General features: G+C 42.3%; 1 protein-coding gene across 2 annotated transcripts in view; it reads left to right on the forward strand.

Moving 5' to 3' along the window:
* LOC146640183 (nuclear receptor ROR-alpha A-like) overlaps positions 1-26353 on the forward strand; it is a 189719-nt gene that overhangs the window by 152449 nt on the left and 10917 nt on the right. For both annotated transcript variants that reach the window (XM_085350327.1, XM_085350333.1), the window contains 4 exons: positions 12543-12628; positions 16636-16777; positions 18339-18595; positions 18681-18879. In XM_085350327.1, the coding sequence (XP_085206453.1) occupies positions 12543-12628; positions 16636-16777; positions 18339-18595; positions 18681-18879 (684 nt within the window). The remainder of the gene's footprint in view (positions 1-12542; positions 12629-16635; positions 16778-18338; positions 18596-18680; positions 18880-26353) is intronic.

Genomic DNA, 26353 nt, shown 5'->3' on the forward strand with positions numbered 1-26353 from the left:
GATCTGCTAGAGGGTGTGGGGGGGCCACAGCCCCGTCCTCCAGGGCATGAAGCAGGTATGGAGGAGATCAAAACTCCAGACATCCAGAGGCCCCAAGAACACAAGAGACCAAGGAAGACCAACAGAGGGGCAGCCGCGCCACTGTCCCAGAAAGAGCTGAGGAGAGTCCCAGATGAGGGCTCACTCAGCAGCCGCGGAGCAGAAGCCAGGGGAAGTTGCAGTGATGCGCCCGTGAGCTCCGCCGGCAGCCAGCCGTGCCTGAGTGACCGAGCCCCAGGCCGAGAGGCCGGGGGCACCCCACCTCCGAAGTGGCCCGACCGAGCCCCAGGCTCCAGGCCCCGATAAGCGGCCGCCAAGGAGTGAACCGGTGTGTACCTGGACGCCCATCCCCGGACACAAAGAACCACCAACGCACCGATGTCTGAGGGAGTCCGCCACTGGCAGGGGAAGTGGTGGAAGGGGGAGATAGGCCTCCAAACCTTGGAGGGTAGCCTCCTCTGCACCCTGGTGACATACCCCTACTCCAAGGTCCTGCATGTGTGGGTGGTTGTGGTGGAGCAGGAAGAGGGAGGCAGCTGGAGATGGGGAGGGAAGGAAGGGAGGGGCAAGTGACCCCTCCCTGGGGCCAGCTCCCCCGCTGACCCCAGTAGGCACCCCCATACTCCGCGACCCGCCAGGGAAAGGGAGCCCAGGCCCATCCAGACCGGGGCCCAGTGCAGCAGCGCCTCCCGGCCCCACAGAGCCCGGGACAGTCCACCCAACCCCACCACAGAGAAAACTGCACCCACCCCACCATCCACTCATCTTCCAGACTACATAAGACAATAAACACCCAGGCTGAGATCTTCCTCCACCTCTCCTGTATCTCCCCCTCCTGCAGAGAGAGCTCCTGAAGAGAGGAAAGCTCCTGCAAGATGTGACAATCTCCCCCACCAGTTGAAGAGCCCCCCAGGTGGCTCGATGCACCGGCGGCACCCTGCTCCAGGACTGGGCCCCCATGCACCCACCCGCCCACAACCCCGGCAACACACCAACCAGGACCCAAGCCCCCGAGGCCCGGCCCGGGCCCCAGCCCAGAGACGGAGCGCCCCCAGAACCTCACGCCCATCCCGGACCCACCCAGGGGCAGCCAGGCTACCAGGTCAGTAACTCACGTCTGTCAGCACAGACCCTCCCCTAGCCCCGCTGCACGCAGCCGCGAGGAAACAGTCACCTGAGAGCCAACAGAGCCCCTAACCGGACATGACCGCTACCCCGGGTTGAGCCCCCCAAGGAAGATGCCTCCGGGGAACCCCCCGACGCCCTAAGCCTGTCCCTACCCCCACACCAATCACAACAGTGAAGGCGGGACCAAACTATGACCCCCCCACCCCCACTAGGTGATGGAGCTGATCAAAGGGGCCCAGAGCAATTGATCTGATGTGGTGGCAGAGGCTGTATCAAGACTAATGTAATCTAATAGATAATTTCTATATTGGTTAGAATTAAGATTATTTTTATTTTTCCAGTTCATGAGGACTGTTTTCTTGGCTATGCATAGGGCAGTGAAAACCATATGGGCGATATTCTTTTCTGAAGTGACATTATCTAAGCTGCCCAACAAACACACTAAGGGGGAAGTTGGAATGTTACATTTCAGACACTTTGATAAGTCTTCACATATCTCGCGCCAAAACTTCTGAACTGGTGGACAGAACCAAAGAGCATGGATATAATTGTCCGGTGAATTGGTTTGGCAGTGTGAGCAGTTGTTGGTAGACGTAAAGCCCATCTTGTGTCTTAAATAATCAGGCCCCATCTTATCTTAATGACCTTGTAGTACCATATCACCCTATTAGAGCACTTCGTTCTCACACTGCAGGCTTACTTATTGTTCCTAGAGTATTTAAAAGTAGAATGGGAGGGAGAGCCTTCAGTTTTCTGGCCCCTCTTCTGTGGAACCAGCTTCCAGTTTGGATTTTGGAGACAGACACTAGGGCTAGGCGATATGGCCTAAAATCCATATCGCGGTATAATTTGAAGCATGTATGGTAACGATATATATCGCGATATATTCTTCTCTTCTCTGTAACGTATTTTACACACTATAAGGCACACTTAAATTCCTTTAATTTTCTCAAAAATTGACAATGCGCCTTCTGTGAATTCTGGTTGTGCTCACTGACCTCGAACCGATTTTATGTAGTACACAGGTGCAGAAATTTGTCAAAAATGTTTTAGTCTGACTTTGCTAAGCTACGAAGCCGCACCGCTTGATGGATTCCCGGAGCATTACAGCTGCCGTAGCAAGGAGCCTCGCGGAGTAATCAGGGTCCAAAACTCAGTCTGCTTCAGGTCCCAAACGAACATTGCGGCATCACTGAGAGTTACAAACTTTCTAAATTCTTTCATCTTTAATAAAATGATTAGTGTTGCTGCTTTACCAGGTGTAACAATTCAGTTTCACATCCAGGCATCCATAAAAACAGAATTTATTAGATGTAACAGAGTTAGAAGTTAGCAGGAAGTTAGCTCGCTAGTTTCCACCTAAACATGATATAGCATATTCTGACTGAGAGATTTCTGAAAAAATTAAAAAGTACAGCTCTGCTATCACTTCCAACATAAATGAAGATGGAAAACTAAACAGCAGTGACGTTCGTAAGGTTACTGAAGTTCGGCTAGCTGGTTTAAAATGATGTGCTACGTGATTGCTAGCAAAACAGCTATGTTAGCATAACATTAGCACAGTGAAGTTGAAGGATGGCCGCTAACCTTTTTCCACTCGATAAAAATTAACGTGAGGGTTTTTGGTGGTTAGGGACAAATGCAATTGCATGGCAGGATGCTGTAAATGGACCAAACTTCAGTCAGGAGAACAACTGAGATAATCCATCCACAATACAAGGTTAGTCATTAGTATACTGCAACAACATGGGAATAGAGCAGCTGCGAGAGAATTCAGCGGTTAAGGAATCAATGGTACGGAAGTGGAGGAAGCACAGTTTTCGGCTTTCCCCATCTTCCAAAAGTGCTTTGTCTCTTTGCTATTACTGTCGCCCGGCATAATTGGCAGATGATGTTGTTGCTAGCTGCTGCAATGCTTTCGACCAAAACGGGCGCAACTTGATGACACCATCAACATGCGCTATCGTGGTATTGTCAAAATCTCTACAGTTGGCCAAATTTATATCGTTTATACCGCCCACCCCTAACAGACACTATCTCTACTTTTAAGATAAGGCTTCAAACTTTGCTTTTTGCTAAAGCATATAGTTAGGGCTGGACCAGGTGACCCTGAATCCTCCCTTAGTTATGCTGCAATAGGTGTAGGCTGCCGGGGGATTCCCATGATGCATTGAGTTTTTCCTTTCCAGTCACCTTTCTCACTCACTATGTGTTAACAGACCTCTCTGCATTGAATCATATCTGTTATTAATCTCTGTCTCTCTTCCACAGCATGTCTTTATCCTGTCTTCCTTCTCTCACCCCAACCGGTCGCAGCAGATGGCCCCGCCCCTCCCTGAGCCTGGTTCTGCCGGAGGTTTCTTCCTGTTAAAAGGGAGTTTTTCCTTCCCACTGTCGCCAAAGTGTTTGCTCATAGGCGGTCATGTGATTGTTGGGTTTTTCTCTGTATTTATTATTGTACGATCTACTGTACAATATAAAGTGCTTTGAGGCGACTGTTGTTGTGATTTGGCACTATATAAATAAAACTAGGGCTGCTCAATTAATCGCATTTTAATCACGATTACGATCTGGGCTTTCAACGATCATTAAAAATGACTGAGCCGATTATTAGCCCCTCCCTCATTTATCCGCGACACTTTAAAGGCCGGTCCGTGAAAATATTGTCGGGCATAAACCGGTCCGTGGCGCAAAAAAGGTTTGAGACCGCTAATTAAGAGGACCCGAGGGAAGCTCGGAAAGCTAAGCAGAAGTTATTTGGAGAGGAGAGTGACTGCCGTTGGTTGAAAAGAGAGGTAAAAAAAACTTCAGTGGTGTTGCACACTATTTTATATTATTTTTTAAAGTCATTATTCAATACATTGTTATTGTTAACCCTTTAAAGCTGGTCAGAGCAGCACGCTCCATTTTGTGTAACTATTTTTAAATCCCTGTAGAACCTGAACCGTCTAAGCTAGCGCAATAATTTGTTTTGCATATGAAACCAGAGGAGTTGTACTTGCATCTTATGCCATCAGCTTGTCCTAGGTCATGGTTTCCTTCCACATAAAGCTTTGCAAAAATTGCATAAAAAGCGCTTGCAGGAACAAAAACATAATATTCCAGAAACACGCTTTGCCGATCCGATCAGCTGTTCGTAACACTTCTGTTAAGTCTAATTGTTGAATGTTGCCATTGTGTTTCTTAAATTTGTACAGTCTTAGTTCAAGCAGTAGGATCAAAGCCATTCCTTTGATCCTGACCACCTCTCCAACCACTCTAAGCTGGGGGAGGTTTTATTGTAGATACATCCTATCTGAAAGATCTGTTTCTTTTGATGTAAACTTCCTGGGTTTACGACCCTTTGGTCAGCAGGAGGTCTGACACACACACACACATTCTCACATAAAACACACACACACACACACACACACACACACACACACACACACACACACACACACACACACTCTTACAGAAGTTCACACATATACATAAAATGCTTTGTCTTAGAACCAAGGGGGCGTGGCTTTGTTCTGACGTGTTTTGTGTGAACTGTCTCTCAATAAAAGGTAGCAGGAGGAGGTCAGATCTGGGGGTCATTTTCGTGGTGGACACAGACGAGGCCTCCCTTGCGCAAATAATCGATCGATCGACTGTCTTGTTTTCTTCATGATGAACAAGTCTCTAGAATTAGCGGGGCTTGTGGAAACACAGACCCAACATTTATTTGGTCCTTCGAGCCGGAGCCGAACACATTGCATCCACCGAGGAGAGGGAGAGGACGCCACCGCAACGTCTGGGATGATTGACGTAAAGCCCTGGTGTTTCACTTTGCTTTGTCACCAGGCCGGGAAGTTTGCGCCTGACCTCCTCTCGGGATGGATGACGATTGACGGGATCCAGAGACTCTTCCCATGAACGTAAACAAACAGTGAGTACAGAAGGCCTTAGAGAGCAGCTACGTGACCCTGCGTTGACTGCAGGTACGGGAGCGCGCTAGCCGCGTGAGAGAGACGCAGGCTTCTCCGCCGTGTGGGGCGTAGAGATAACCTAGGTTCGGTGACTCCGCCGTGAAGAGAGTCCAGAATCTCCGCCATTTGGGGCGTTAGAGAGTGTCCGAAGGTTGAATTCTCCGCCATATGGGGCGTTTGAGAGTTTTCAACAGAGAGCGCTAGCTGTGTGTGCAGACGCAAGCGATAGGCCTATGTTGTGTGTGTGTGCGGGCCAGACGTGGTCTGCGTGAGTGTGGCTGATTGTTGTCTTGTAATGGGGAATAAAATGTGTAAGTCTGCCTTAGAAGGGGATGTAAAATTTATGGAGAAATTTTCACCGGGCAGCACGCAGTATGTAGGTTGTTGGTGTGAAAAATATGGATTTGAAGGGACATTAGTGGAAGTTAAGTGTAAAATGCTTGTAGAAAGAATAGCTGTAAGTGTAGCAGGTAAAACAGGGAAAGCGAAGCAGAGGAAGGAGTTGCAGTTAGCAGTTGCTAAGTTGTGGCTGTAGCAGGCTCAAAGATCTGTTTCTTTTGATGTAAACTTCCTGGGTTTACGACCCTTTGGTCAGCAGGAGGTCTGACACACACACACACTCACACATTCTCACATAAAACACACACACACACACTCTTACAGAAGTTCACACATGTACATAAAATGCTTTGTCTTAGAACCAAGGGGGCGTGGCTTTGTTCTGACGTGTTTTGTGTGAACTGTCTCTCAATAAAAGGTAGCAGGAGGAGGTCAGATCCTGGGGGTCATTTTCGTGGTGGACACAGACGAGGCCTCCCTTGCGCAAATAATCGATCGATCGACTGTCTTGTTTTTTTCATGATGAATAAGTCTCTAGAATTAGCGAGGCTTGTGGAAACACAGACCCAACAACTTCCTACAGTGAAACAGACGTCAGCACGAACTATCGCATGTCCGCCATTTCCTGGCCGAAACCGGAAGTGACACCATTTTGCGGAAAATGTAGTTTTTTACTTGTAGGCCTTAAAAGCCTATACTGGTCATCTTTGACTTTTCTGAATAGTTTCTGGGAAGCTTAGAACTCGAATTGCATTGCTGGAAATAGTTTATTTTGATGCACATGCTGTTTTCTTTGCTAATTTGCATCAAAGGATTGTTTTTTTGTTTTTCCTGCAGTATATAAAAATTGGTGTATCTCCAAAATAAAACTATGAAGACACTCAAAATAAATTTCCTGTTGTTGTAAACTATTTTTTGCAACTTTTTTGTATTTAAAGTTTTGAGGGATAAGCCTCTTAAATTTCTCCAAGTAGAAATATATGTAAAAAAAAAAACAAAAACGATTTTCAATTCTTTTGTAGTTTATTGCACTTTTTTGCAAGTAATGTAGTTACTATATACTTAATGCATATATATTATTAAAATATGGGATATAACAGTTGTATAGCAACTTGAAATGCTCCCACAAATGGCACTACAACATGTAACAAAAAAAATATATGCTCTGGCGGACTTGGTTCTATAGTAGGTCTTAAAGGGTTAAATAAATATCGTCAAATAATCGAGATCTCAATTTCAGTGAAAATAATCGTGATTATCATTTTTGCCATAATCGAGCAGCCCTAAATAAAACTGAATTGAATTGAGTTGTTTGTAGAACTCTGCTTAAAGAAAAAAAAATCACGTAGACTTGAATAAAAAGCCTTGAGGACATGTTCGTGGACAGTTATATTGCAGTCCGAGTCATCATTTGTTCATCATTTGTAATGCAGGTGGTTTTTCATTAAGCTGTTGTCACATTTTGGTACATTTTGACCCCTTATATTACCTGTACTCATTTATTGTAACTCAGATATATTGGTGCCACCCTTAGGCTCTGATTCATTCAGTGTGTAGCTGACTTCGCTAGCTTGCCAAACATGGTTTGCCAGCTAACATGATCATGGCAGATAATCGGTGTTATCAATGGTGTTGATATTAAGCAAAAATAGGTAGTATAAGCGAACAGTCGCTTTCTCAAATAATAACGAAGAGCAGTGTTAGCCAAATTATTTGTGCAGCATGTATCTGGTAACTAGTCACAGTGTAAATAGGAGACACTTTTATGTGGATGAGTGTCTCCTATGTGAACATAAGGTAGAACACTGCGAGGCTTAACCTTAGCCGAGGCTCAGAAAATGCAGATGTGCCACATTCGGTCCAACTATTCCTTTCTCTTTGAGAGCTTTCTGTAATCTGTTGTGATACCCTTTCAGGTCTGTTTGGCCCTTTTCCATCCCCATGTAGCCCTCCCCTCAATGATATTTCCCAGCATTGCGAGTTAGATCTGTTATAAAACCTTTACCTGTGAAATTTGACCCTGTAAATATTATCAGTGCTTTATTTAATTTTGCTATGAGCAATGCTGCCACGTTTTAAACATTTAATCAGTATTGCAAGTTAAAAAAAGCAACCCTTCTGCATAGCATTATAATAATTAGCTTTTAATTTGTCCTACTTGCCTCTAATCCCAGCTGTACGGACAGAGTGGTGTTAATCTAGAAAAAGTGAAGATGGAAATGATTAATTAGCTCAGCCGTGATTCAGACTGAATATTCATCAGGATCACTGGTCCTGCCTGTTATGTGCTTCGAGTTATGTGTTTTCTAAATGCATTGTATATTTGAAAGCACATCATACCTCCTGTAGAGTTGGCTCTCTCTGACTAAACGTAGCGAAGTTCAGTTATTAAAACCAGCGAGTCACATGACAAGTGTTTGTTTTTGTTTTTTACAAAAGTGTCTCGATGGACTTTAAACACTTAAAGTACAAACAGCTTGCAGTGTCGTGTGGTCACAGAGTAACATCTTGTTCACACTCCACTGATGCGTCTGCTCACGCTAACCACTACTTTATGAGCTGCTGAGTTTACCACATATAACATCTGGTTTGAGGGCTTCCTGTGCATTTCCAAGGACTTGAGAAGCGCTACCTTTGGGCTTCTAAGAATCATGTGGTTGGTGTACTGTTCGGGGGAGCGCTGACAGCTGTATGCACTCTGAGCTGAAGCTGGTGATCGGGTGTGATCAATGGGTGGTAAGCCCATCCATTGAACTGTGGGTTTTGAGATTGTCCCTTTCTATGGTGACCTTACCACACTGATTGTGTTTGTGCTGGATTTGATTTGTATTAAGATGATGAAGGATGAATGCTGCTCATAAAAGTTATCTTAATACATAACTGAGAACTTTCCAGCACTTTCCAGGTCTGTAGAAAGACAAAACCTCTGTGGACTTAGCAGTACAGTAAAGGAAATATGACATGTGTGTGAACACATTAAGTTTCACCCCTGTTTTAATACCATTAGATGGGCAATGAAGTTGTTGTTTCTGTCAGCCTTCAATTCCACCTGCATCAACCCAAACCTAACCACATTGTTTATTTGGCCTGTAATCAATTTGATTTATGTAGCGCCAAAGCAAAAACAACAGTCACCTCAAGGCGCTTAATATTGTAAAGACCTTACAAGACCTTAAATAGGGAAACCCCCAAAATAGACAACTCCCTGTGAGTAAGGATTTTGGTGACAGTGGGAAGGGAAATCTTCCTTTTAACAGGAAGAAACCTGCAGCAGAACCAGTTTCAGGGAGGGGCGGGGCGGGGTGGGGCCGGGCTGGGCCATCTGCCACGACCAGTTGTGTATTGAGGGGAGGGACAAAAAGACATGCTGCAGAGGACAACCAGGGATTAATAATAATTCTTAATGAATCACAGAGTGGTGTAGAAACACATGGTCAGTGAAAAAGGAAGGCTCAGTGCATCATGGGAATCCCCTAGCAGCCTGGGCCTATTGTACCATAATTAAGGGAGGATTCAGGGTCACCTGATCTATAAGCTGAACGATATGCTTTACCAAAAAGGAAAGTCTTTATCCAAACTGGAAGCTGGTTCCACAGAAGAGGGGCCTGAAAACTGAAGGCTCTGCCTCCCATTCTACTTTTAAATACTCTAGGAACAACAAGTAAGCCTGCAGTAAGAGAGCGAAGTGCTCTAATAGGGTGATATGGTACTACAAGGTCATTAAGATAAGATGGGGCCTGATTATTTAAGACCTTGTATGTGAGGAGCAGGATTTTGAATTCTGGATTTAACAGGAAGGCAGTGTGGGAGAAATGTGCTCTCTCTTTCTAGTCCCTCTCAGTAATCGCTGCCAGGCTAAAGGTCTGTGGTGCGTAGTCGACTCATAAAGATTGAAGCAATAATTAATGGTAGGACTTCATTAAAGTAAAAATGGTTTTAAAAAATAACCACTGTAACATTCTTTCTGTGCTGCTTTCTGTTTTATATTGCTTAAATTGAAAAACCTGCATATACATGCTGGGTTTACAAAGGATATAAATCTCATTTATCAATGAATACACACTCGTGCAGATTATAAAATCATTTTAAATACATTTAAACTCTTCTACTAACAAATTAAAATGTGTCATTTGCATTTTAAATATTTGCATGGAGTCTTTGTTTTGTTTTGTTTTTCTGTGGAAATGACCAAACTGTCCAAACCCCACTTGTCCTCTGAGTGGCTTCTGCTTAGGAGGGTTGTTGGAGATTTTCCTAATCTGAGTCCCGCTGTGGTCGACTGGGTTCAGCAGCGATCGTGCAGCCCTTCATTCACTGGGTCAGGTGGCCAGTCATTCTGTAAGGGAGGGGCGAGAGACTGCAGCGCCATACAGGTGTAAAGGGAGGGAGCAGAGTGAAGTCACGCCATACAAGCTGGGTGTCGTGTGTGCGCGTGTGTCACTGGAAGGAACTAACAAATATGCAACAGCTTTATTGATGTTGTTTTATGGTCATTTTTGTGTTTGTTTCTTTGTACTGAACTGACTATTATGGGGTTGTTCAAGCAAAACAAGACGTTTGAAGAGGTCGCCTCAGTAAATATGCAAAACTGTACATATCAATTAAGAATTCATGTTTTTTTTAATTGATTGAAATATAATAAAAATAATGTTTCTTGCACTCCTAGTTTCATTCACCTAGTGAGGCATTCTTTATGCCTTTTATTAATTTCGGGGTTTATGATAAGTAAATAAATCTGTCTTTTTTATTATTTCAAATAAATTCAGGGTGAAGAAGAAGCTGATCAAAATACTTAAACCAAACCTGATGGTTTCCATCTTCTATAATTGTAGTCTAATAATTGTACAAAGGCGGTTCTTCTCTGCGTCTTGTTTGTTGTGTCTCTACGTGAAGAAAGCTTGTGATTGTGTGTGTGTGTGTATGTGTGTGCTAATGTGACTGCTCACTTACATAACTTTGCTCTGCTAAAAATAGCATCTCAGAGCTGAGCTGTCACTCTGTTCCAAAGTGCTGGGAGTATAAATACATGCAGTGAGTGAGTTTTCAGCTGTGCTGCTGTCTGAAAGATGAGCTCCTACAGTTTAATCAGTGCTGCATGTACCTGCTCTCTACAGTAACCTGTAAAATGCTTAAGAACTCCTCACCTAATATTAGGGGCTAATTTTGGCAGGAGCCTGAGTGATATTAGACAACATTTGCCAATATTTTTGTATTGGTAAATTGCCAGTAAGTGAAAGAAGTAAAGAACAGACAAGAGAAACACCCTTCAACCCTTCAAAGCTCCTCCAGAGGGCGCTCTGTAACTAACTCTGTAACTTCCTTGTTAGCAGCTGGTGTTTGGCACAAATACATCCAGCCGAGCCCAGCAGAGTGAGACGAAATGTTTAAACTACATTATCATAGTTCGGACTACACATTACAAATGTTCAGAAAATCTGTTTGTTTGATTTGTCCCAGAGGATATTGAGTTAATATAAAAATATCGCAGAGTTACATCCATCAAACACAGATTATTCAGCACAGTGATTACCAAGCATATGGGCTCAAAATGTGGTCATAAATATTTTGTACTTGAAAATCGGTTTTGTACTTGTAAAAAAGATTTGTATGTGTAAAAAAAATTTGTGCGTGCGTAAAAAAGATTTGTGTGTGTGTAAAAAGCGCCCCTCCGAGAGCCAAACCCATCTGTTCTCTGATTGGATTGTTACATTTGTGATTGACATGACATTCACCAATCAGATGAAAGGAAGAAAAATAGGGTCAAAATTTGTAGTTGTAACTTGCAGGGTTTTTTTTGGCTAAGTCCACACACAAATCTTTTTTACACATACAAATCTTTTTTTTACACATACAAATCTTTTTTACACACACACAAATCTTTTTTACACATACAAATCTTTTTTACGCACGCACAAATCTTTTTTACGCACGCACAAATCTTTTTTACGCACGCACAAATCTTTTTTACACACACACAAATCTTTTTTACACATACAAATCTTTTTTACACACACACAAATCTTTTTTACACACACACAAATCTTTTTTACACATACAAATCTTTTTTACACACACACAAATCTTTTTTACACACACACAAATCTTTTTTACACATACAAATCTTTTTTACGCACGCACAAATCTTTTTAACACATACAAATCTTTTTTACACATACAAATCTTTTTTACGCACGCACAAAAATTTTTTACGCACGCAGAAATCTTTTTTACACATACAAATCTTTTTTACACACATACAAATCTTTTTTACACACATACAAATCTTTTTTACACACACACAAATCTTTTTTACACATACAAATCTTTTTTACACACACACAAATCTTTTTTACACATACAAATCTTTTTTACGCACGCACAAATCTTTTTTACGCACACACAAATCTTTTTTACACATACAAATCTTTTTTACACATACAAATCTTTTTTACGCACGCACAAAAATTTTTTACGCACGCAGAAATCTTTTTTACACATACAAATCTTTTTTTACAAGTACAAACATTTTGAGCCCATACAAGCACACTGTCCTGATTACTGCAGAGAGCGCGCACTGTTCTACACCCGGATGGACAGATGAGTCGACTCCAGCATTTTACATGGAGATTTTCAAAGTCTCCTTTAGCTTTTGTAAATGGTGGCACCTCTTTCTTTTTTCCAGCTGTGACCACAGAAGCTTAAGGCTTGTGTTTGCTAAGGTCTTACAATCTTTCATATGAAGCTAATTGGGACTATTTTTTTTGTCCTGAATTTCTTCCAGTAATGCGGTTCTGCACTAGATCTGATTCCCAGGGGTTGCATGATGTTGCTGTGGCAGTAAATCACACTGGTACATTTTGTTGTTATTGTGTCTGGTTTCGACATTGTAACAGCTGGACAACTTTGAAATTAAACATTTCATATACCGCATGTAACAAGGTGTAGTGACAGTTGGACGGTTAAGTGGGGACCAGTGGAAAACGCCTTTATTTGCACATAGATGAAACCTACATGACAAACTGTGATATATCAGCTGTTCTGATGTTCTGTGTGTGACCTACTGTCTTTATTTTCCCACTGCAGCTCAGATTGAAATAATCCCCTGTAAGATTTGTGGAGATAAATCATCAGGGATCCACTACGGGGTCATCACCTGTGAAGGCTGTAAGGTAAGCTCCTCCTCCCTCCCGTTGTCTGCTAAAGTCAATTTGAGCGTGTTATAACCTCAGTTAAACCCAACTCTAAAATACAGTAAAGGGTCCAAAATGTACGGCCTCCTTCACATCGTCCAAAGTTATCCAATGAGTCAGTTTGGATTCTGGCCCCCGGTGCTCATGTTTGATGTCCCTGCTTTAAATGATAAGCCTTTCCAAGTCGTTCAATCACAGACAGATCTTTGTTACATCTGTGCAACAATTAATGTTTGAGAATAGTTTGCACTTTGAACCCTCCGTATTTTGTCTTTTTTTCTTTAACCAGGAAAAGGCCTCTGCAATCATCCATCGCTGGCGTTTTTATGTGGCACAGCTCACCAGTGCATTTATTGTGGTGTTAAACCAGTTTTCATTTGAGTTTAAAGTAGTTACATGTATTGCAATATGATTTTATACCCATACCTGACCAGGCACGTTTGTATGTTTCGTACAGAATTTGGTCTGAAACATCAGTCACGAGCATCGGGCTCTAAACCATATTCTACCTGGTGAGAGCGGTTCTGTGAACAGGCAGGTGTGTTCAGCCACAGCAGCTGCTGATGTGACAGCTGGAGGCTTATTTCACAGCCAGTATGCAGCTGAAGCAGCCTCCAAACAAACCACAACATCTGCACTAAGTCGCACGTTAGATGTAAATGATCTGCTGCTAATATGACATAATGATATTACATAATGTCATCTGAGAGAAATCAATGTTTTCCCTTTAAAGTTACTACTGTTCCCTTGAGCTTGACACAGAGTGGCATCATTTGTTAATTTAACTATAATTTGAATTACAGACATTTTTATATTTTATAATTTTGATGCATTTCCATTCAGATCTATACAGGCTATATTGGCTCTATGAGAAGAAGGGTTATAGGCCATCTGTGATGCATCTATAAACTAGTGTGATCAGGAAACGTGAACAGGTACTATAAACGTACCGGGGATATGGTGATCGTGGGCTGAACCCCAGTTTGCTTCATGTATTTCTTCACACTTTCAAAGTGCTGTGAATGTTTCCTTTTCACTACATGGTGCTGAAGGTAATGTTGACTTTTATTCTATAACTATGATGCTGACATCTCTAAAGCATTCTCACACATGTTTTATGTGGTTCCCACATTTCTTGAGGTAAAATGCAATAAAATAGAAAAGAATAGAACAGAATAGGACTTTATTGTCATCGTGCATATACAATGAAATTCTGCTTTTTTTCCCCCATCAGGTTGATAAACAGTTAACAGCTTCTTTGTGCTCTACATGGCACATGGTCTCCAGTCTTTGCCTTGTGATTACATTCACATTTCTGCATTGCCTGTTATATATTCACTGACTGCTTGTGAGAGTGAGCTGCTGACAAGCAGACTGAAGCTAGCAGAAATAACTTTCATGTGTTTGTCATCTGATAGCCTTTGCGCTCCTTGGTTTACCAATTTCTCTGTATATGCTAATAGGCCAGTCTGCCATTACTCTGTAAAATGGCTCATACAGAGGTACACGGGTGGATACGGTTTGTTTGTTGTTGTTACTGTTGTTGGACATCCAATGAACACTATATTGTGAAGCATTTGCTCATCTGCCTTCACACAGTGACATTCATTTCTTAACCCAAAGAGTTTAACGGGATGTGCCTCATCCTTTGCAGCTGTAACAGCTTCAACTCTTCTGGAAAGGCTTTCCACCATGTTTATGGGAATTTTTGAACATTCTTCTGGAATCGAAAAGAGGAATGCTACATCAGGTTAGACACTGATGTAGCATGACAAGGCCTGGCCCTGGCTCACAGTCTGCGCTCATCCCAAAAGTTGAGGTCAGGACTCTGTGCAGGCCAGTCAAGTTCTTCTTTGTTTATGTCTTCATGGACCTTGCTTTGTGTACTTGTACACAGTCATGTTGGAACAGGAAGGGGCCGTCCCCACACTTCTCTAACAATTGTCTAACTTGGATGTCTTGGCCAAGATATCGTCATCATCAGTGATGATGTCAACCCCAGCCTCAGCTCCAGTTCCAGCTCCAAAGCCTAATCCTTTGCTTTAAAAAAAAAAAAAAGCATAGGGTTGAAAAAACAACAAATTAATATTAAAGATGAATTTAAAAAATAGGGTTAGGATTAGGATGACTCTAAATCAACCAGTGGCCATTAGTTGGAGCCTGGAAGCGGCAACTTTAAGCTGAGTTTTGACAAGATAACTGGCTTTGATGAAGAGGAGCCGTGGCTCTTAATATGATTGGAGACTGATGAGACCGCCTTGGCTTCACATACTTCCATATTTCAACCAGACCGTGCTCTGTGTATGTTTCAGAGAGTGAAATGTAGTGTTGTGTGAACAAGTGTTTTAAGTCTAGGAATGTTAGATTAGTAACTTTGTACATATTACAAATATTCTAACTATATTGTAAATACTAAAAAGCAGTCCTAGGGAGGCAGTTTAGAGGCCTGTAATTTAGTTCAGTTTTTATGCTGGTAGGTTAGTTAGTTTTGTTCTATTTTATATTTCTACAAAATCTCACAGTAGCTCCAGTCCTTGTGTGGAAGTCACATTTGCGTTGTGCTCTGGACTCCAGAGTGCAACACAAGACAACCCCCTGTACCCTAGACAGTCCCCCAGACTCTGATGATAGTCTAAAGCATTTGTCTCTTTGGTCATTGCAGTCTGGATTAGTTTATCATTGCAGAAAAATGTAAAAAAAAAACGTTTCTTTTTCTCAAATTGAATTTTTTCTTATTACTTTTTGTTATGAAGAATATTTTTGTCATTCATTACACGTGTTTGTGAAAGACTTGATTTTATCTATGTTTTTCAGTATGTTTGTTAAAAGATAACAATGTTAGCCTTTTCTGCAGCTATAGGGGATTTATTGCATCACTCTTGGCTGGAAGCAGTGCTTAATCAATGGGGGGGGGGGGGGAACACCAGCTTTGTCCAAAAACCTCTCATGTTTAGCTGTTTCCCACTTTTTCTTTGGTCATTTTAGCCTTTTTGGCCAGGGTGAAGGGAGCATCTGCCATCAAACAAGAAGACAGCCGCATGTAACTACAGTATGACGGTATTTGCTAGTTCACCTTAAGTGCATTAATTTAATAACTTGGTTAGCCTACTCAACGTAAATTACACACGAACAACATTAAGCTACTGACCCAGAGAAGAACGGCTGCTGCTGCCATTATCATCCGTCATCATTTCTGCTACACTGGCAGAGCTAGGGGTCAGGACTCTACTCTTCGGGTTCTTGGGGGATGTTGCTAACTCCGGGACCGATAACAGGCACCACACCGGCAGTAGATGTGCACGGTGTGAGGTCTATCAAATATGGCGCATTTCTCAGCTTTTAAAAAAAACGCTATGCATCGCCAGGTGTTTCATCAGATTCGAGGAGTTACCTCCTTTGCACAGTATCACCTTAAAGCATTTGTTGCAGGCTGCTGAGTTTGCATCTTTTGCTGTTAAGTACAGCCAGACTTTTGACTGCTTCGCCTTGGGCATTTTTAATCTGTAGCTCTGCATAAAAGAACGTACGTACCTGGGCCCGCCTACTATCCTTGGAAAGGTAAAATGATTGGCTAGAATCCAAAGTGTATGACACCTCAGGAAAAAAAAAGCACCAAAATAAAGCACCGAAATGTGCGCTGCTTTTCGGTCTGGTTACTACCGTTGATGTCAGAACGGCACCGGATACCGGTGCCCATCCCTAATGGTAAGTGATAGTGGGGCTGTGCATCCTTCAGGAAATCCATTTTGAATTGTAGCTCCATGAGTGCACTGAAGATGCCAAAAGATTGTAAAGCAAAGAGTAACCAGATTTGATGTTTTTATACTGGGGGAAGGTCTCACAGTGACGCACATTTCATCCTTTGCCTCTATGATCTCCAACATGAGCACAAACATGAAGGCTTGACTGTTGTTTCAGTGATCAATCATAGAGATATTTTGGTATGAAAACAATGATTTTAATAGAACTCTTTCGTGCTCTCTCAGGGTTTCTTCAGGCGTAGTCAGCAGAGTAACGCCACCTACTCGTGTCCTCGCCAGAAAAACTGTCTGATCGACCGAACGAGCCGAAACCGCTGCCAGCACTGCCGTCTGCAGAAATGTCTCGCTGTGGGCATGTCCCGAGACGGTAAGGCAAACACATGCACAGCAGATCTACACGTTACGAACATATCGAACCCACCTCTATGTCCAGAATAACCCTGAAGTACAACAACTGTGTGCTGTATGTGTATGTTAACCCTAACCCTGACTCTGATCCAGTTAATTCATAAAATGTAAATGAAAAATATATATTTGATATAGTGATGCAATGATAACAAATTTTTCAAATCTATACTATACCGATACTTGGATCTGAGTACTTACCAATACTTCTACTACACACACACACACAAAAATGCAATGAATTGGAAGACAGTTTTATTTTATTCTCTAAAATAATAATAAAAATGACCACAAAAATAAAGTTTCAAGTGAAAAATAAGCACTTCTGTTAAATTATTGAATTACAAGTGTCCACATTGTAATTCAACAAAATATCAGTGAACTATTTGGCTCTGTCTCCAGCTTTCAGAATAATAAATAAACACTTCTGTTTGGAATAAAATCAATAAGTCGTCGCTTTTCCAAAACCTGAGTTAAAGTTGGCTGTTCTGGTCTTGCGTTAGCCTTAGCGAACTCGGTGCATGATGTGTCCTCAGATCTTTTATTAAACTGCTTGTATTGAACGATTCCCTCCCCTGGACACCTTACCGGCCTTGCTTCTGTCATCTTCACATATTATAGGTAAGTCCACACGGCTGACCTTTTGTTTAGCATAGCTACAGCAGCCTCCAGTTTTCTTTTTTTTATCTGGACCCGCCAGCCTCACTCGCCTAACCCTGCTCTTGTTTAGCACGACATGTCCCCCCAGCGGCCAATCTAAAAAATTGCAACAGAAATGACAAGCCACCCTCTGACTCATGAAATAAGTTGGCATCGGTTAACTTTACAAGTATGAGTACACACACATTATACCGTACCGGCCTGATACCCGATACCAATATTGGTATCAGTGCATCCCTATTTTGATATCATATAGATTTTTTATGTTGTTATTACATGAAAAAACTTTTGTTTTAGACTAGAAAAGCACTACATATGAACCAGTGTAGGATATGATATAGTTTCAGTGTCTGTGTAATTTCTTTCTGTTTTCTACAATGAGATGTTCTGTAATGTTGGACTCATGTCTGCAGCATAAAGGTGTAGATTTGCAGACGGCTGTTCGATCAAAGATGCCACTCCCCTAACTTCAATATTTAGGTGAATGAGAAATTTCAAACAATCCCATCTAGAATATTACTCAAGGCTGACACTATCCACAGTTAACATGGGCGTCTGTTGGGACTGACTTGCTCTCACGAGGTCTCTGCTGGATTGTAACGGGTGAAGTGTATGAAATCCTACGTTTCTGTCAGCTTGGTGATCTAGTATGAAGGCAGATAAGGAGGCTAATCAATGTCAGCTCTACTTGAACACTGGTGGTGAGTCTTGTTAAGCGAATGAGTGCTCCGCCTCTGAAACCATAACGGCTAGCTTTCACTTTGGCTGAACTGTCACAGAAATCAGCATGTTTTTGTTTCATTGTTCCCAGGTCTTCATTCTCTGTCAGGTGGCTAACTGAAATCCTTTCCTTCTCTCCTCAGCTGTAAAGTTTGGTCGCATGTCTAAAAAGCAGCGGGACAGTTTGTACGCGGAGGTGCAGAAGCACCGCCTCCAGCAGCAGCAGCAACAAGGTCACCACCTCTTGTCCCATCCCAGCCTCGGCAGCCCGAGTCCAGTCGAGTCCGAGTCGCTGTCCTCTCACTACACCCTGTCCTCCACCGGCCTCACAGAGCTACCTGATGAGGGGGGACATTACGTGGAACAGAACTCGCCTGAAGGCGGATCTTTGTCATCTAAGGTTTGTTGTCTCTATTTTCAGGACAGTTTATAAACTCAACGATATTTCCTGTGTTTTCTACGTCAATCTTTTCCTCCACAAACAGGGAGACTCTGCAGGAGGAGGGGAAGGAGGTGGTGGGGGGTTCTACTTGGATATCCAGCCGTCTCCGGATCAATCCGGACTTGATATTAATGGCATCAAACCGGAGCCCCTGTGCGACTATGGATCCAGTAACGGCTTTTTTCCATATTGCTCCTTCAGCAACAGAGACGTGCCACCCACGGTGCCCATGGCTGAGCTCGGTGAGTGGAGGGCTCAGGAGAGTGAGATGTTTGTGCACATTTTACTGGAGTTTGTCTGTAACCTGCCTCTTTAGCTCCTTTCAGACCTGCTTCCTTTACTTAAACTTGTCTGGCTTTTCCATTAAAGTCATCGATGTGGCTCAGTAGGCACCTATCGAAGGATGGATGGGGTAATCGTCAACAAACATGCTTTACATAAATACAATCAAACCATAATTTCTTCCTTTTTTTAGGTCAGCTGTCAGTCAGTTTGTGTTCCTCCAGATTAAAATAATTAAAAACACTGAAACTAACGTAAAAATAAACATTTAGAGAACAAATTCTAACAAACTCTGTACCTGAAAAATATTGTCAATTGTCTGTTACGTATAGCAAAAAAACAGGAGGCAACACACCAAGGAAGGAGCACAGGACTTGTATCGATGGCTTTTTCATGAGATAGAGCTGGAAAGGTTGTGCAGCAGGTTGGGATGATTAAGCAAGGAGATGGAAATGTACCAAAGAGTCAAGAGGGAGTGTTGAGAAGATGAACGGAGCTGATGGAAGCCGGTGGAGGATGGATGGAGGGCAGTTAGTGAATCAGGAAGTGTAGGTGGAAGAAAGAAGAAGAATGAAGTGGAAAGGCAGTTGAACCAGGTGACGTATAGGGGTGGGCTTTAATAATCGATTCATCGATTAAAATCGATTCTGGCTTGGATAACGTGAAATCGATTCATTAAAATCCTGAATTGATTTTTTTAATATAAATGTATTTTGCCCGAAATTCCAGAATCTCAGGTGAAACGTCACAAAATTTTGACAACCACCAAACAGCTAAAACAGTAAATGAGAGCAGGTACACGGATTCTGCACAAAGACGTGAACACAAAGCGCGGACTCGCGGATCAGAATCAGTGAGATGTCGCCTTTCTCACCCGACGGCATGGACACGGTCGGGGCTGAAAGCCGACAGCTGGCTGATTCTGATGTTTCGGCGGGTCCGCGCTTTGTGTTCACGCCCTTTATGCGCTGATTCTGAAGCTGTTAGTTTTATCTCCCAATATTGACCAAATATTGACCGAACCAGCAGCAAAAGAAGAGCCAAACTGCGCTTCACATAAACATCGTCATGAATTTTGCTGTTTTGCTTCCACCATACTTCATGCACAGCTCTCTCTCTCTCTCTCTCTCTCTCTCTCTCTCTCTCTCTCTCTCTCTATCCCCGAAATCTGTTTTCTGCATTATTCGCTTGCTTGTTACGCACAAGACTACCCTTATTTACCCTCATTTTATGTTTTTTTTCCTTTTACTTACTTACGAAAAGAAAACCTAATTTCTGCCTTTCAATAGGCTTCTGAACAAATTTAAACTTTTTAAAATGATGCAAAATGCAAAACGCTCAGCAGTGACTCTAATGAAACCGCTGTAACTTCAGAGGTAATGTTCATATGTTGATTAATGGTTTTCTTTCGTTTTTGATGTACTGTGGAATATTGTTATAAAATCCCAGGCCAGGAAAATCACCTTCATGTTTTTCTGTGTTTTATCTTCAGCTACTTTGACACAATGGCATCTGCTGTGACGCTCACACCTTTGATAAAGTCTGGAAAGTGTCAGCTTCCTTTTTATAGATACAAAAATATGTAAATGGAAAAATTTCCCAGATTCGAATCGATTCAGGACCTTGTGAATCGAATCGATTCTAGAAATCAGTGACGATACCCAGCGGACCTCAAAGATGTGGGAGGAGTTGTTGAAGCTAAATCAAATCTCTTCACCCCCTTTTAACCATGTTTGCTTTGCTGATGGAGAAGGTTAGGAGTTGCACTTTGTGGATCTAGAGGAAGTGTGTTACTGTATGAGGAGGTCTACGTGTGGTAGACTGGTGCATGACATGTATGATTTTTACCAATATCAAAACCCACTTTATCAGACGAAGGGCACACCTGAAAAGAAGTGGAGAGGAGTTATTTGCATTGTTTTAATCCTACACAGCTGCTCAGCAGCTGGAGATTCAGTTTCATGTTTATTTCCATTACGGCCTCTCAACATGAATTAAAAAAAAAAAGTCCTCCACCTCTGACTGTGCAGTGCTGAGAACAAGACAAAATAAATACAGTAATAAAAAGACTCATCATTTGGTCGAATGTTGTCGGCAGCTGCACAAAGATGAGGAAATATCTTGAAATACGTGAAGCAAAAAGAAAAGAAGGGGAGAGATGGAACGAGAGGCTACAAAGGGAGTCAGACAAAGAAAGAGAGAGAGAGAAGTGAGGGGCAAACGGAGACAGAAAGGTGGTTTAAAATAGCAGGAGGTTGGAAACTCATCTTCAGAGCTCATTAAAATCTCTGTGTGGTAATTAGCTGTCTGTTAATTAGGGCCAATTGGGACGTGGCAGGGCGCTCGTTGGGGGAAATCTTTTTTTTTTTTTTTTTTTTTTTTTGGTCCTGTGAGATTTTGTGATTCACTCTTTATTGTAATAACCCCCACCCTCATCCAGTGTGAGTCTTTGTTATGTGACTGTGTTTTGTTTTTTGTTTTTTACCGTGTATTGAGTTGTTTTGGTTTCTAGTGTTTTATTTGTGCTTATGATAAGCAACAGCACAGCGGGACAGTCTGTACGTGTGTTTATTCTGGGTTTGAGTTGCATTCACAAACATTTTGTCAACAGTTTTAGATTTTACAGTAAAAAGTTCAACATACAGCTGGGAGTTCAGGATATTAGTGTTGGCTTGATGTAGAAGGAGGTTTGTGATTGGAATTATCATCACTTAAACATGGACTGGCCTTCATTTTGGTCACAGTTAAAGACGGGCTGGGCTAATATCATAAACAGTTTCACTCTTCATGTTATCTCAGTGGTTTCCAAAGTGTGTGCCGCTCTGACAGGTGGGGCACAAGTTACCTGGCAGAGAAGTCATGCAGAACTAATGTTTAACATCGAATCATGTTTACGGCGGAACAAAGAAATTTGTGGCAGTTACGTTAAAAATAATATGCGCATCTGCGTGCGTAAGTTGACAGCCGCAATAAAGAAGTGTAGTGAAAAGTGCGAACATGTGGTCGGGTCTGTCGTGCATCGTTTGCAGTGGTGCTGAAACCCAGGACTGGGGCACGAGTGACCACGTGTTCGCACTTCTTTATTGCGGCTGTCAACTTACACACGCGGCTACAGCGTACACACGTCATCATCATCAACAACAACAACAGGACCCAGTTCATTCTGTTTTAAGCCGGCGAGGCGTGATTGGGGATGCCGCTCAGGTGGGTCCGCCTCCCCTGCAGCCACGCTGCAGTCAAACACAAGCTGACTGCAGCCACTAACAGTGAATAATATTAAACTCTCACTAAATTATGTATTTTTCATCTCTGCTCACAAGTTTCTAGATTTCTTTTTTTATAAGACTAAGACTGGACTTTAGTTTTCCCATGTTTGGCGTTCACGTTCTGTTTAACTGGTTGCTTTTTTGAAGATGTGCTGCGGACGAATGAAGCAGTCGTGTGCAGCGGTCCCCAACCTAAAATCCACAGACCGGTTTAATGTCAGACACTGTTTGCATGGACTGGCTATTAAGGTGTCGCAGATAAATACAACAAAATAAAATGATACGACCGAGACAAAAACTGTGGTGTTTTGTAAATATAATAATAAATGCAAATTCACGGGAAAGACCCAGGGAACTCCAGTTAACGATAAAAACCCTGAAAATCATCAATTTCACACCCGTGCCTCAACTCTCGCTTCCCGGTACCAAACGACTCACGGACTGGTACCGGTCCATGACCCGGGGGTTGGGGACCGCTGGTCTAGTGACAAAAGTTAAATAGTTGTTTGAAATAAAAGTTGTTTATTTAAAACAGAAATGACTGTAAGATTCATTGTGAATGAGTTTATCATGTAAATAAAGTTGCAGCTTGGCTTTTCTGTCATTGTTTGTTTAGATGGGGGTGAAAATATTTTTTCCTGTCCTGAGAGAACCACTGGTCTGGGAGTAGGGTTGGTTTTTGGTGACAATCTCAACTTTTTATAGAATTTTCTCCCCTTTCACACTCTCATGCTTCATGCGATGTGGTTCAAATGAAACCCAACCCTGAGCCTAGTTATGCTGCTGGGCGAGGTTACCTTTTCGAAGCACACTGTCTGAGGCCACTTGACATGGCAACATATCAGAGCAATGGCACTTGCTAGGATCCAATATTGAGACTAATCTGATGTAAAATATTGTACGTGACAGCTTCTTAAAGTTATTGTGCGCCTCGCTACAGCGTATTCGTTTATGCTAATGCCACCCATGGAATTAAGGAAAACTGGGAACTGCACTCAATTCAATGCATTTCAATTCAATTTTATTTATATAGCGCCAAATCACAACAAAAGTCGCCTCAAGGCGCTTCATAGATACAGAGGAAAAACCCAACAATCATATGACCCCCTATGAGCAAGCACTTTGGCGACAGTGGGAAGGAAAAACTCCCTTTTAACAGGAAGAAACCTCCGGCAGAACCAGGCTCAGGGAGGGGCGGGGCCATCTGCTGTGATTGGTTGGGGTGAGAGAAGGAAGACAGGATAAAGACATGCTGTGGAAGAGAGACAGAGATTAATAACAGATATGATTCAATGCAGAGAGGTCTGTTAATACATAGTGAGTGAGAAAGGTGACTGGAAAGGAAAAACTCAATGCATCATGGGAATCCCCCAGCAGCCTACGTCTATTGCAGCATAATTAAGGGAGGATTCAGGGTCACCTGGTCCAGCCCTAACTATATGCTTTAGCAAAAAGGAAAGTTTGAAGCCTAATCTTGAAAGTAGAGATAGTGTCTGTCTCCCGAATCCAAACTGGAAGCTGGTTCCACAGAAGAGGGGCCTGAAAACTGAAGGCTCTGCCTCCCATTCTACTTTTAAATACTCTAGGAACAACAAGTAGGCCTGCAGAGCGAGAGCGAAGTGCTCTAATAGGGTGATATGGTACTACAAGGTCATTGAGATAAGATGGGGCCTGATTATTTAAGACCTTGTATGTGAGGAGCAGGATTTTGAATTCAGGCACTCAGAGATGGTTCAAGGGTCAAGGTTCTTTATGCATAGTTATACAAGTATAACACACAGTGAAATGTAGCCTGACACGCTCCTTGACATGTGCAAAAATTGGGGGGGGGTGTAGAGGAAGAACATTATTTATTTATATTTATATATATATATATATATATATATATATATATATATATATATATATATATATATATATATATATATATATATATATATACACACACACACATATATATATATATATATACACACACACACATATATATATATATATATATACACACACACACATATATATATATATATATATATGTATGTGTATATATATATATATATGTGTTAGGGGTGCAACGATACACAAAATTCACGGTTCGGTTCGATACTTTGGTGTCACAGTTCGATATTTTTTCGATACAAAAAAATGTTCATGCATTTTTAATTTGTCATTTATTAAAATTATAAATATATATTTTAACTCAAAAGTACAGTTTTTGAATTTAACCCTAACCCTTGTGCGTGTTTTTTATTTTGACAGCGAATGCGCACCTGCGGACCACTTATGTGCAGCCCTGGTTATTTAGCTCATCATATTGCAGCCACAGAAATTCTTTTGTCCATGAAACCATAAAGCTGCACTTTCTTTTTGCCTCATAGTCTGATTTGTCATAACTTCTCCGTTTTGTGGTAAGCTTTTCTTTGGCTGTCACTTCTTCACCCTGACCTGTCTTACAGTGGGGCAAAAAAGTATTTAGTCAGCCACCGATTGTGCAAGTTCCCCCACCTAAAATGATGACAGAGGTCAGTAATTTGCACCAGAGGTACACTTCAACTGTGAGAGACAGAATGTGAAAAAAAAATCCATGAATCCACATGGTAGGATTTGTAAAGAATTTTTTCGTAAATCAGGGTGGAAAATAAGTATTTGGTCAATAACAAAAATACAACTCAATACTTTGTAACATAACCTTTGTTGGCAATAACAGAGGTCAAACGTTTACTATAGGTCTTTACCAGGTTTGCACACACAGTAGCTGGTATTTTGGCCCATTCCTCCATGCAGATCTTCTCGAGAGCAGTGATGTTTTGGGGCTGTCGCCGAGCAACACAGACTTTCAACTCCCGCCACAGATTTTCTATGGGGTTGAGGTCTGGAGACTGGCTAGGCCACTCCAGGACTTTCAAATGCTTCTTACGGAGCCACTCCTTTGTTGCCCGGGCGGTGTGTTTTGGATCATTGTCATGTTGGAAGACCCAGCCTCGTTTCATCTTCAAAGTTCTCACTGATGGAAGGAGGTTTTGGCTCAAAATCTCACGATACATGGCCCCATTCATTCTGTCCTTAACACGGATCAGTCGTCCTGTCCCCTTGGCAGAAAAACAGCCCCATAGCATGATGTTTCCACCCCCATGCTTCACAGTAGGTATGGTGTTCTTGGGACGCAACTCAGTATTCTTCTTCCTCCAAACACGACGAGTTGAGTTTATACCAAAAAGTTCTACTTTGGTTTCATCTGACCACATGACATTCTCCCAATCCTCTGCTGTATCATCCATGTGCTCTCTGGCAAACTTCAGACGGGCCTGGACATGCACTGGCTTCAGCAGCGGAACACGTCTGGCACTGCGGGATTTGATTCCCTGCCGTTGTAGTGTGTTACTGATGGTGACCTTTGTTACTTTGGTCCCAGCTCTCTGCAGGTCATTCACCAGGTCCCCCCGTGTGGTTCTGGGATCTTTGCTCACCGTTCTCATGATCATTTTGACCCCACGGGATGAGATCTTGCGTGGAGCCCCAGATCGAGGGAGATTATCAGTGGTCTTGTATGTCTTCCATTTTCTGATGATTGCTCCCACAGTTGATTTTTTCACACCAAGCTGCTTGCCTATTGTAGATTCACTCTTCCCAGTCTGGTGCAGGTCTACAATACTTTTCCTGGTGTCCTTCGAAAGCTCTTTGGTCTTGGCCATGGCGGAGTTTGGAGTCTGACTGTTTGAGGCTGTGGACAGGTGTCTTTTATACAGATGATGAGTTCAAACAGGTGCCATTCATACAGGTAACGAGTGGGGGACAGAAAAGCTTCTTACAGAAGACGTTACAGGTCTGTGAGAGCCAGAGATTTTCCTTGTTTGAGGTGACCAAATACTTATTTTCCACCTTGATTTACGAATAAATTCTTTACAAATCCTACCATGTGAATTCATGGATTTTTTTTTCACATTCTGTCTCTCACAGTTGAAGTGTACCTCTGGTGCAAATTACTGACCTCTGTCATCATTTTAAGTGGGGGAACTTGCACAATCGGTGGCTGACTAAATACTTTTTTGCCCCACTGTATTTGGCTCAGCAGAACTGAAATGCTTTTACACACTCACTCACATAAGCTCAGCGATTCTCTGCACGATCAACCTCTCACATGTTTAAGCTTGCTGCGGGAGATTTCACT

The sequence above is a fragment of the Diplotaxodon limnothrissa genome, linkage group LG1 (assembly GCF_057381915.1).
Source record: "Diplotaxodon limnothrissa isolate DT_005_m linkage group LG1, D_limnothrissa_male_GT1.1, whole genome shotgun sequence".
Classification (NCBI taxonomy): Eukaryota; Metazoa; Chordata; class Actinopteri; order Cichliformes; family Cichlidae; genus Diplotaxodon; species Diplotaxodon limnothrissa.